At 40.7% G+C, this 12651-nt stretch overlaps 1 protein-coding gene across 4 annotated transcripts in view; it reads right to left on the bottom strand.

Annotated features, from left to right (window-relative positions):
• Nucleotides 1-12651, bottom strand: part of mtr (5-methyltetrahydrofolate-homocysteine methyltransferase) — a 65955-nt gene that overhangs the window by 15992 nt on the left and 37312 nt on the right. For all 4 annotated transcript variants that reach the window (XM_026315325.1, XM_026315326.1, XM_026315327.1 and 1 more), the window contains 6 exons: nucleotides 10323-10430; nucleotides 9784-9884; nucleotides 3472-3539; nucleotides 2977-3097; nucleotides 1473-1554; nucleotides 898-996 (listed from right to left, as the gene is read on the bottom strand). In XM_026315325.1, the coding sequence (XP_026171110.1) occupies nucleotides 898-996; nucleotides 1473-1554; nucleotides 2977-3097; nucleotides 3472-3539; nucleotides 9784-9884; nucleotides 10323-10430 (579 nt within the window). The remainder of the gene's footprint in view (nucleotides 1-897; nucleotides 997-1472; nucleotides 1555-2976; nucleotides 3098-3471; nucleotides 3540-9783; nucleotides 9885-10322; nucleotides 10431-12651) is intronic.

Raw genomic sequence — 12651 nt, 5'->3', positions numbered from 1 at the left:
TATGGTAGGTGATCCAGGAAAAAACTGCAAAAGGAAGATTCTGTTATGTAGAAGCTGAGTCATGGTAACTGCACTTCCTTTTGTTGACTCAAAATATTTTACCACTCATCTGATTGGCTTCAATTTTCTGTTCTTGTCATCAACCGCGCCCACCCATACTGTTGAGTGATGCCTGTAGCCTAGCAACTTTCACAGATGCAGATGGACCAGAGTTGAACAACAGTACTAGGAAAATTTGTTACTGGTTAGTACACCAGCCAGTTCTTGTTTCTAACCAGTTTTCCCCACCCAGCGACACATTTAATGAGAAATCTAGTAGCTGAGTTATGGCAACTGGACTTCTAGTTTTTAGGAAGAAGCGTTTCACATTCATCCTAGTGGCGTTTTCATTCTAAGGGAACGCTGGGGACCTTCTCTATTTATTCTCACAAGTTGCGTTCACTCCTCTCCTAGCCTGAATAGCCTTGTTAGGTGAACTATGTAACTGGGGCAAGTCGTCAGACCCACACTCCTGGGTTGGTTTCACTTCACACCTAGTCTGAATAGACTCATTATCATACAATATGTGATTTAATCATACGTGCCTTTTACACGTGTCATACCATGTGTCATACCACAGGAGGTTGATCTGAAACTGCACTACAGACATTTGAAATTTGTAAAGATAGTTTTCTCTTATGCAAATGTGTGCATAACAACAACAAATATCGATATCAGTGGGTTATAATTTCTCTCAAGACTGCTGCATGTAACAGCCAGTACTTAGATGTGATAAGGATTCAGAAAATCTTGATTCACTGATCTAAAACAACAACACCTACGTGGATCACTGAATCCAGGAAAAAAGTCCAAACTCTTCTACCTACCCTATTGGGCTGATTCAGTGACCAGTCTTACCTTCAGAGAATCATAGTGCTCTTGCCTGATCTCCTCATACTCCTCTTTCAGATCCTCAAAGTACTCCTCTTTCACCGTTTCATCCAGTAGCTGGGAACACTGACAGGAGACAAAACACACTACAGTGTGAATTAATCAAACCAGAGCAACGTAAACATCTCTCAGATCATCGACTTATATCGGATCCATGAGAAAGACATACAATAAGAGAATATGCACTCTCCTTTGTTAGTTGGATTTCTGATAAACAGATTTCGGTGAAATATTGTGTCATGTCAGATTGCTTACAAAATAAGTTTTTGTTGTGAATTTGGGATTTGCTAAAACATTTATAACAACATTTTTGAACATGTTTGAAAGAAATGTGACCACCTGTTGGCATTTTGATCCAGAGCCGAATTCAGTTGTAGAGTAAAAATGATGTTACTGTTACTTTAGTTGGTATTTAAAATGTTGTGCAGCCGTTCTAGTTTCTGAGGCACTCCATGTCAACACAACTACTCAGAATCAGTGTGTTCAGGCACATTCAGGGCATTCAAAAGATACAAATAGCTGAGTTCAAATAATGTTCTTACCACCACCACACTCCTGGAGGCATCCAGAACATGAATAACAGGACAGCTATAGCAAGGGGCGATCTTCACTGCTGTGTGTGTCCTATCAAACACAAAACATTAAGAGCACTGCAACAGATCAACCTTTTATGACTAGCAACAAAAGCTGTTTTAACTTAGCTGCCAGGAAAACACTGGTACAGACAACTTTTTTTTAAGTACTTTGGATTATGAGGACATTATTTATATGCATGCTGCTTCCTCAACACTCCACTGCCTCAACACTATATCACAGTGCTTTATGTTTCATCACCAACTCAGCATTCAGGACCCATCACCGTGTTGTTTACTCTTTGGTCTCCAGGCCCTCAGTGACCCTGAAGAAACAACCCCCATTGGATTATTTTTATTTACAAAGCTATCCTGGATAAACTTCCATCATATCTGTGTAGTCTGTTGTGTTCAGCTCACAGTGTGTACAGCTCCCACTCTTTCATACAGATGCTATACAAAGTGCCCAGAATTGACACAGAACTTGGCAGAACAGCTTTTTCCTATGCTGCTCTGTGGTCCTGGAACTCTCTAAAAATCCCTGGACTCATTTCTTTGGGGGAAATCAAGGCTCTTTTAAAACATAAATTCATAGACATACACACTTGCTATTCTTAGGTGAAGGTGTATATAGGCACTGTACTGATGTTGTATTTGTTATGCCCAGTCTCTGTGTTGGCTGTTGTTTTTAGGACTGTGTGCTCTAAGTGAGCATCTTGGCCAGGTCTTGCAAAAGAGATTCAATCTCAAGGGACTTCTCAAGGTTTAATTTTAATAATAACAGAGGTAGTACCTACAACATCTAATTACAGTATGTTCCTAGTATTAGATTTCCTAGTACAATTGATCCTATGTTTTAAAAAACATTGTGATCCACAGCATTGCTAAAGCACTGCTCTGTATTCTGTGTGGGCATCTGGAGCATTTGAAGGGTATAGTTAACTACATGATGTTTTGGAGAAAAAGCCAGGGAAGCCAGATTGAGATGGTTTGGACATGTTCAGAGGATTGACAGTGAATACATTGGTAAAAGGATGCTGAGGTTAGAGCTGCCAGGAAGGAGGCCTAGAGGAAGACCAAAGAGGAGCTTCTTGGATGTAGTGAAGGAGGATAGTTGGTGTGGGTGAGGAGGATACAGAGGATAGGGTTGAATGGAGGCGGATGATTTGCTGTGGCGACCCCTGAAGGGAGCAGCCAAAAGGAAAAGAAGAACATAACTAATTTTCTGGTGGCTGCAAATATGTAAATAAAACTGCATTATATAGATAAAAGTTAGAAATTCCCAGAGATTTAAATATTTGATAAAGTTCCACTGTGTGAGTGCACCACTAAACAATTAATTGTTAAAATTAACTGCACAGGACCAAAGGTTGTTACACCCTAGCACTGTTCCCCTGCTACCCTTCGTGTAAATATTTGTTGATCACTGAGATATATTTCTGCCTTATCCTACATGTATGTGTGTGTGTGTTACTTTGATGTGGTGGCTCCACCAATCAACAGTGGTGTTGTCATGCTCAGTCTCTCCATCTCTTTGGCCACATAGATCATCTCATCCAGAGAAGGAGTGATTAGACCAGACAAACCAATAATATCTTCAGGAACAGATAACACATACCAACATTACTGCTATTCCAAGAGAAAAAAAATTACTACAGCAAAAATAGTGTGCGGAATTTTTGACAAAACAATGTCTGGGCATTTTAAAATAAAGAGACATAGATTAAAAATTGACAATTTGAAATAAAAGGGGGCTTTAGAAATAAGTAAGCGACATTTTGAAATAAGAAATTTTGAAATAAGCGAGTAATGTGGTATTAAATGCAACATGGTAGATGTCAGAACTAGAATTTATAAAAATGTATTTTTAAAATCTACTATTCCTCTGGCATTACTAAATTTAATACCTAAACATATGTTCTGTAAACATCTCACACTGATGACCTGCAATCTAAAATGTTTACTGTACCTGCTTTCTGTGCAATGGCCTCTCTAAGGATCTGATCACAAGGAACCATCACACCCAAGTCGATCACTCTGAAACAGAACATCTGAAATTTATTGGAAAATCACAAATGTTGATCCCTTTGTTTGTTCAATGGATTTTTTAACAAATTGTCTACATTTTTATTTTTAATATTTTAATATAATTTATTGAAGTAAAATAAAGAAAATGTATGTGTTGGAAAAAGATATATAAATTAAGTACTTGATCCAGCACAGGAAGGGGTTTCTGACATGGGATTTTAATGTCTGGAAATGTTTTGTGGAGGATAATCCATCTCTTAATCCTAAAAGCTCTTTAGTTGCTTTAGCTCTACGTTTAGAATCACTGATGAAATGTCATCTTAATCTGAGCACACTGTGCCCATTTACCTCTGCCATCTTGCTTCAGCAGTGAAATATCTATCTATATCTATCTATATATATACAGTTGGTATGGAAAGTATTCAGACACCTTTAAATTTTTCACTCTTTCTGTCATTGCAGCCATTTGCCAAAATCAAAAAATTCTCAATGTACACTCAGCACCCCATCTTGACAGAAAAAAAATAGAAATGCAGAAATTCTTGCAAATTTATTAAAAAAGAAAAACTGAAATATCACATGGTCATAAGTATTCAGACCCTTTGCAGTGACACTCATATTTAACTCACATGCTGTCCATTTCTTCTGATCCTCCTTGAGATGGTTCTGCTCCTTCATTGGAGTCCAGCTGTGTTTAATTAAACTGATTGGACTTGATTAGGAAAGGCACACACCTGTCTATATAAGACCTTACAGCTCACAGTGCATGTCAGAGCAAATGAGAATCATGAGGTCGAAGGAACTGCCCAAGGAGCTCAGAGACAGAATTGTGGCAAGGCACAGATCTGGCCAAGGTTACAAAAGAATTTCTGCAGCACTTAAGGTTCCTAAGAGCACAGTGGCCTCCATAATCCTCAAATGGAAAAAGTTTGGGACGACCAGAACTCTTTCCTAGAAACTGAGCCTTGGTGCCTAAACTGAGAAGAACCTTGGTGAGAGAGGTAAAGAAGAACCCAAAGATCACTGTGGCTGAGCTCCAGAGATGGAGTAGGGAGATGGGAGAAAGTTCCACAAAGTCAACTATCACTGCAGCCCTCCGCCGGTCGGGACTTTATGGCAGAGTGGCCCGACGGAAGCCTCTCCTCAGTGCAAGACACATGAAAGCCCGCATAGAGTTTGCCAAAAAACACATGAGGGACTCCCAGACTATGAGAAATAAGATTCTCTGGTCTGATGAGACCAAGATTGAACTTTTTGGCATTAATTCTAAGCAGTATGTGTGGAGAAAACCAGGCACTGCTCATCACCTGCCCAATACAATCCCTACAGTGAAACATGGTGGTGGGAGCATCATGTTGTAGGGGTGTTTTTCAGCTGCAGGGACAGAACAACTGGTTGCAATTGAAGGAAAGATGAATGCGGCCAAGTACAGGAGATGTCCTGGAAGAAAACCTCTTCCACAGTGCTCAGGACCTCAGACTGGGCCGAAGGTTCACCTTTCAACAGGACAATGACCCTAAGTGCACAGCTAAAATAACAAAGGAGTGGCTTCGGAACAACTCTGTGACCGTTCTTGACTGGCCCAGCCAGAGCCCTGACCTAAACCCAATTGAGCATCTCTGGAGAGATCCGAAAATGGCTGTCCACCAACGTTCACCATCCAACCTGACAGAACTGGAGAGGATCTGCAAGGAAGAATGGCAGAGGATCCCCAAATCCAGGTGTGAAAAACTTGTTGCATCATTCCCAAGAAGACTCATGGCTGTACTAGCTCAAAAGGGTGCTTCTACTCAATACTGAGCACAGGGTCTGAATACTTATCACCATGTGATATTTCAGTTTTTCTTTTTTAATAAATTTGCAAAAATTTCTACATTTGTTTTTTTTCTGTCAAGATGGTGTCAGGATCTGCGTTTTTGACTTCCTGTTTCTTTTATTTTGTAGGATCCTGACAGGAACTGGTTTTTGGTTTTTTTTCTGTTCCCTTTATGTTGACATGATTGGTTTGATTGTTTTCACCTGTGTCTTTTGTTCCTTCTCTTTATATACTTGTGGTCCCCCATGTTTTAGTTGCCAGGTTGTCTGTACTGCTTACTCCATGCTGATCTCTGTTCTGTATACCGGCTGATGATTCTTCATGCCTCATACCTGTTTCACTTCCCTTCCCTTTTGGATTTTGTTCTTGGACTGCTTTCGGTTTTCCCCAGTTTGAGTTGAGTATCTGTCTTTGTCTTCTGGTCTTTTCCCACGTCTTTTGTTCATGTGTCCTTGTCCCATGCTTGTCTCTTGTTTCATGCCCATGTGTTTCATGCCTTGTTTTCCCTGAACCCCATGCTCATGTTTCCCTGTGTGGTCTGGTGCGTCTCCTTTGTTGTGTGTGACCCAGACCCCTTCATGCCTTGATTCCCTATTCGTATTTCATGTTCCCTGTCTGGTCTGGTGCGTCTCCCCAGGTGTGTGTGACCCAGACCCTCATGCCTTGTCCCTCTTTTTCAAGTCCATGTTTTCCCCTCGGTCTGTGAGTCCTCAGTGTGTGACCCAGACCCTCATGCCTTGTTTCCCCTGATTTTCATGTTCCCTCTGTAGTCTGGTGTGTAGTCTGAGTGTGACCCAGACTGCTTCATGCCTTGATTCCCTAGTCTTGTGTTCAGGTGTCTGTGTGGTCTGGTGTGTCTCCCCAAGTGCGGGTGACCCAGATCCTCATGCCTTGTTCCCTTGTGTCCATGTCTTTGTCCCGTGTTCATGTTTCTTGTCCATGTGTTTCCACATCTTCATTCCATGCCTTCATCTGTTTAGCCGAGTTTCTGTTTTTTTTTTTTTTTTTGCCTTGTTTAGTTAAAGTTTTGTCTTGAACCCTGAGTACCAGAGTGGGCGCATCTGTGGTCCTAAACTTAAATAATAATTCCCGAATCCTGACAGATGGGGTGCTGAGTGTACATTAATGAGAAATAAAATGAACTTTTTTGATTTTGGCAAATGGCTGCAATGACACAAAGAGTGAAAAATTTAAAAGGGGTCTGAATACTTTCCGTACCCACTGTATCTATCTATATATAGATATATATCTATCTAAATACTAATATATATATGTATATAGTCAGCCACCAATTGTGCAAGTTCTCCCACTTAAAAAGAGAGAGGCCTGTAATCGTCATCATCGGTATACCTCAACTATGAGAGACAAAATGAGAAAAAAAATCCAGAAAATCACAGTCTGATTTTTTTAAAGAATTTATTTGCAAATTATGGTGGAAAATAAGTATTTGGTCACCAACAAACAAGAAAGATTTCTGGCTCTTACAGACCTGTAACGTCTTCTGTAAGAGGCTCCTCTGTCCTCCCCTCGTTACCTGTATTAATGGCACCTGTTTGAACTCGTTATCAGTATAAAAGACACCTGTCCACAACCTCAAACAGTCACACTCCAAACTCCACTATGGCCAAAACCAGAGAGCTGTCAAAGGACACCAGAAACAAAATTGTAGACCTGCACCAGGCTGGGAAGACTGAATCTGCAATAGGTAAGCAGCTTGGTGTGAAGAAATCAACTGTGGGGCAATTATTAGAAAATGGAAGACATACAAGACCACTGATAATCTCCCTCGATCTGGGGCTCCACGCAAGATCTTACCCCGTGGGGTCAAAATGATCACAAGAGCGGTGAGCAAAAATCCCAGAACCACACGGGGGGACCTAGTGAATGACCTGTAGAGAGCTGGGACCAAAGTAACAAAGGCTACCATCAGTAACACACTACGCCGCCAGGGACTCAAATCCTGCAGTGCCGGACGTGTCCCCCCTGCTTAAGCCAGTACATGTCCAGGCCCGTCTGAGGTTTGCTAGAGAGCATATGGATGATCCAGAAGAGGATTGGGAGAATGTCATATGGTCAGATGAAACCAAAATAGAACATTTTGGTAAAAACTCTACTCGTCGAGTTTGGAGGAGAAAGAATGCTGAGTTGCATCCAAAGAACACCATACCTTCTGTGAAGCATGGGGGTGGAAACATCATGCTTTGGGGCTGTTTTTTTGCAAAGGGAGCAGGATGCTGATCCATGTAAAGGAAAGAATGAACGGGGTCATGTATCGTCAGATGTATCGTCAGATTTTGAGTGAAAACCTCCATTGAAGATGAAACGTGGCTGGGTCTTTCAGCACGACAATGATCTCAAACACACCACCCGAGTAACGAAGGACTGGCTTCGTAAGAAGCATTTCAAGGTCCTGGAGTGGCCCAGCCAGTCTCCAGATCTCAACCCCATAGAAAATCTTTGGAGGGAGTTGAAAGTCCGTGTTGCCCAACGACAGCCCCAAAACATCACTGCTCTAGAGGAGATCTGCATGGAGGAATGGGCCAAAATACCAGCAACAGTGTGTGAAAACCTTGTGAAGACTTACAGAAAATGTTTGATCTCTGTCATTGCCAACAAAGGTTATATAAGTATATAAGTATTGAGATGAACTTTTGTTATTGACCAAATACTTATTTTCCACCATAATTTGCAAATAAATTCTTTAAAAATCAGACAATGTGATTTTCTGGATTTTTTTTCTCATTTTGTCTCTCATAGTTGAGGTATACCTATGATGACAATTACAGGCCTCTCTCATCTTTTTAAGTGGGAGAACTTGCACAATTAGTGGCTGACTAAATACTTTTTTGCCCCACTGTACATATATGCACAGTGACTGCCAGTGAAAGAACAATCCTCCCGAGTACTCTTCCAGAGGCCTGTGAGCTTGAGAGTAATTACCATTTTGTCAATCTGTACCTGGAAGTCCCACAGGATCTTAGCGTAGATGTTCTCAACCACCTTTGGGGGCATTTCCCACTTTGATCTCGGGACTTCTAGTCCATAATCACCCCAAATGTTCCTGTACACTATGCCAACCACTTGGTTATGGCGTTCCATGTATTCCCTCCCTGCTAGCATCCTGCTGTTATGTGTTGGATTGTTTCAGGAGCCTCTTTGCACAGCTTGTACCTGGGGTCCTGCCTTGTGTGGTAGACTCCAGTTTCTACTGATTTTGTACTTAGGGCCTGTTCCTGTGCTATAATGATTAGTGCCTCCTTGCTGCTTTTCTATCCAGCTTTGTCCAGCCACTGGTAGGATTTTTGATATCAGTCACTTCTTCTATATGCCAGTGGTAAAAGTGGTATTCAGTAAGCACATCATCACTCGGGGCCATCTCCCTGATGTACTCAGATCTCTCCTGTTCCATCCTGGATAGTGGCTCTGACACTCACTAGTCCTTGGCCTCCTTATTTCCTCATAGTGTAAAGTCAGGATGCTGAATTTGGGATCAAACCCTCTGTGCATTGTGAGAAGCTTCCTTGATTTCATGTCAGTGGATTCTACCTTCTCCTTTGGCCAGGTTATTAATACCACTTGGGTATCTGATGACCAGGGCAGGGTGCTGGTGTTGATAGGTTGGACCTTGCTTTTCCCATTCAGCTGACTTCTCAGGGCTTGCCTTTCTCTATGTAGATATTTGGCAGTTGCTCCTATCCTTGTAGCCTTTTCATGGTTCACAGTGGCCTGCGAGATTCCACGGTACTGTTGGCTGTCATCATATGCTAGGTTGCCTTCTTCTAATACAATCCTGAATCCTACATTGCTCCCAGCGGTGGTTCTATAAGTGTGTATGTGCAAAAATTGTGCAGAGAGCTTTGTATTCAGAAAAGCACTGTCCAAATCTAGTCCAATACCACGTTGTTTGCTGTTTTTCTGTGCACGTGTTTTTGAGATTGTAACCAACTAACTTTGACAGATTTTAATTAATAATAATTAATTCTTAAACTTCAACTCTGTATGAGCTCTTTTGTGCATGGACTAACACTGAACGGACACACGGCTCAGTGAAACATTCAGTAGTCAAGTGTGCAGTTACTTTTGAACCCCTATTCTTTGGACTATGTATGCACTTTCAAATGTATGCACTTTCTGCTATATAACTCAAAGTGAATGCACAGATTATTGTCAGTGTCACTGAGCTTAACATTTAACCTTAAACAGAGGCTTGTTCTTCTTCTATAACTCTTGATCCTATCTTGTAATCTGATAACAGCAGACTAACAAAGTTTAGATTGTTAATTTTAAATGTTAATTTCAGTAAGTAACATATATTTAAAATGTTTTGTTAAGTAAGGGGTTGTGAATATAATGGGGAGTGGTATTCAGTATGGTGGAAAAAGAATCTGTTAGTGGAGAATTTCATACAGTAAACCATTCACAGGCAATTGGTTTTACCTGAAGTTGTTACAACCCAGCACCACACCTACAATGTTCTTGCCAATATCATGGACATCTCCTTTCACTGTAGCTAGAACTATGGTGCCCTGATAGTGATCCTGCAGACCAAGCAGAAAACATCAGGGGAAATGAATGACCATAGCACAGTTTTCCATCATAGTATTGTCACAATTTGTTTTAATGTTATTCTCTGGACTACAGGGCACAAACTTAGACGAGAAGAGACTTAAAGATAACATTTGGATTTGCTGCTGTCACACATAAACTGTAGAAAAATGGTTCACATTCCATGCCTAAAATCTATTTCTATTCATTTTAATTTTTGTATGCTTTTTTAATCTTGCTTTTCACCTTACCCCATTTTCTATAGTTTTGGATTTTACTGTATATGTTTATTATTGTTGTTGTTCCTTGTTTAAGCACTTCATAATGTTAAAAAAAAGTGATCTATGAGGTTTCTTGAAAAGACATTCTTATATACCTTGGTCATAACAGGTTATATTAAATGTAATGTACCATTTCCAGCTAATACTGACCATATCCTCAGTTGAACTTGCTGATGCCATCATCTCCTCCCTCTCCTTCTCCATGAAAGGAATCAAATATCCCACTGCCTTTTTCATAACACGAGCTGACTTGATCACCTGCATACACAAAATGACTTGTAAACTTCATGCCTTTTTGTAGTGGTTTTACAAATGCTAAAATACAGTTTCAATCCAAATGAAACAGAAATGTAAGATTCAGGTGAAATTTCATGTACCTTTGAAATATGTCATACGTGTTTGTCCTGCAGGCCACTGACAGTTGAAATTGCATTTATCATAATATACCTACTTGTTCAACATGCTTATTGTCTGGAAGGAATTTCCTACAGGAAAGTCCCATTAATTTGGGATGCATTTAATTACAAAAACAATCACTGAAAAAGGGCTGTTAGCATCTGGGAAGATAACATATGCTCTATGTTGTCATATGAGTGTCACTTCAAAATCATATTAATTAATTAATACACTGATATTTTTTAAATTTCTGTTCTGTAGATACAGTTCAGTAAAAAGGATTGCATCCCCTTATGTTGAAATAGCAAAAAAGGGTAGAATTTCTTTCTATAATACAGTATTTAATGTACATCAGCTAGAACTAGCCATCATCAGAAGCAAAATAAAGGAGTGTATAAAGAGAAGGTTATAGTAAATTAATGAAACTATATAAGTGCAAAGTTTGAATCCTCATAAGTTAATTAAAAGTAACCGACTTCTGATGAAGAAACATTTGTACTGGCTGAATGTGCATTAAGAAGAAGAAGAATTTTATTAATCCCCAAGGGGAAATTCAATTGTTACAGCAGTTATTCTCATTTAAAGTTATTAAACTTAATATTTAAATTATATAAATTAATAGCAACTAAAGTAATTAACTTGTATGTAGAAAAGTAATAAGTCTTATGGCCATGGACACAAAAGACGTCCTGAATCTCTCAGTCTTGGCTTTAGGAGGAATTAGTCTGTGGCTGAATGACTTTCCCATTCGCCACAGTTCCTCATGAAGTGGGTGGGCAGAATTGTCCAGTATGGAGTTGATTTTGTCCACCATCCTCCTTTCTGCCACAGACTCTAGACTGTCCAGTTCCAGTCCAACAACAGATTTTGCCTTCCTGATCAACTTGTTTAGTCTGTTGGCCTTACCAGCCTTATTGCCACCTCCCTAGCACACAACTGCAAAGAATAATGCACTCACTACTACAGACTGATAAAACATCTTCAGCAGCTTGTTGCACACACCAAAGGAACAGAGCTTCCTGAGAAAGAACCGTCTGCTCTGTCCTTTCTTGAAGAGTGCATCTGTATTGTTTGACCAGTCCAGTTTGTTGTTAATGTGGACTCCAAGATATTTGTAGGAATCCACAATGTCTATTTTGTCTCCAAGGATGGAGACAGGGACTGGGGTCTTCCTGCTCCTCCTGAAGTCCACCACCAGCTCTCTGGTTTTCTTGATATTGAGCTTTAGACAGGCATCTTCCACTCCGATGTGTTCCGGATATGCAAACTGCAGGGGGTCCTGAAATTCCGGCACTTGAGACCTCAGGTGTTGCAGGACCAGTCTCTCAAACACTTTCATGACATGTGATGTTAGCGCTACTGGTCTGAAGTCACTAAGGGTACTGGGACGGCCTCTTTTTGGTAATGGGGCAATACAGGAAGTTTTCCATAACTTAGACACCTTTTTGAGCCTCCGAGAGAGGTTGAAGAATTTTTGAAAAACCTCTGCAAGCTGTCCAGCACACACCTTAAGTACTCTGGGACTGATCTTATCTGGTCTTTTTTGCTTTGTTGGTCTTTAGTTTAGCTAGTTCCTTCCTCACCTGTTCTGTGGCCAAGGCTGGGCCTGTGTATTGTGTTGATGAGGAGTCAGATGGTGAGGGCAGGGGAGGAGTTATTGAAGGTGAGGTATACTTCAATGTTGTATGGCTGCTGATAGAGGAGATGGCATCAGTGGGCAATGGGGAGACAGCATAGGCAGAGATGGTGGGTGGAGGGATGTGAAGAGACTCCAAGGCATCAGCTAAGGTGGTGGAGGGAGGAGAGATGGTATGTGAGGACACTGGGTCAGAGTAAGAAGCAGAGGTGGTGTCAAATCCATTAAAGATCAGGTTAAGTTCATGAGCAAACTTTGAGTCTCCTTCCACAGCAGTGTGTGACTTCTTATAGCCAGTCATTATTAGCATCCCATTCCACACCTCTTTGATATTATTCTGTCTCAAATTGTGCTCTACTCTATCTCTATAGAGCTGCTTTGCCTCCCTCAGCTTCCTCGAGTTCTTTCTGCACAGCCTGGAGTTCCTCCGTCTCGTGCCATGAACAT

The sequence above is a fragment of the Mastacembelus armatus genome, chromosome 19 (genome assembly GCF_900324485.2).
Source record: "Mastacembelus armatus chromosome 19, fMasArm1.2, whole genome shotgun sequence".
Classification (NCBI taxonomy): Eukaryota; Metazoa; Chordata; class Actinopteri; order Synbranchiformes; family Mastacembelidae; genus Mastacembelus; species Mastacembelus armatus.
Note: the sequence above shows the minus strand (reverse complement) of the source record. Positions and strands in the feature narration are given on the sequence as shown.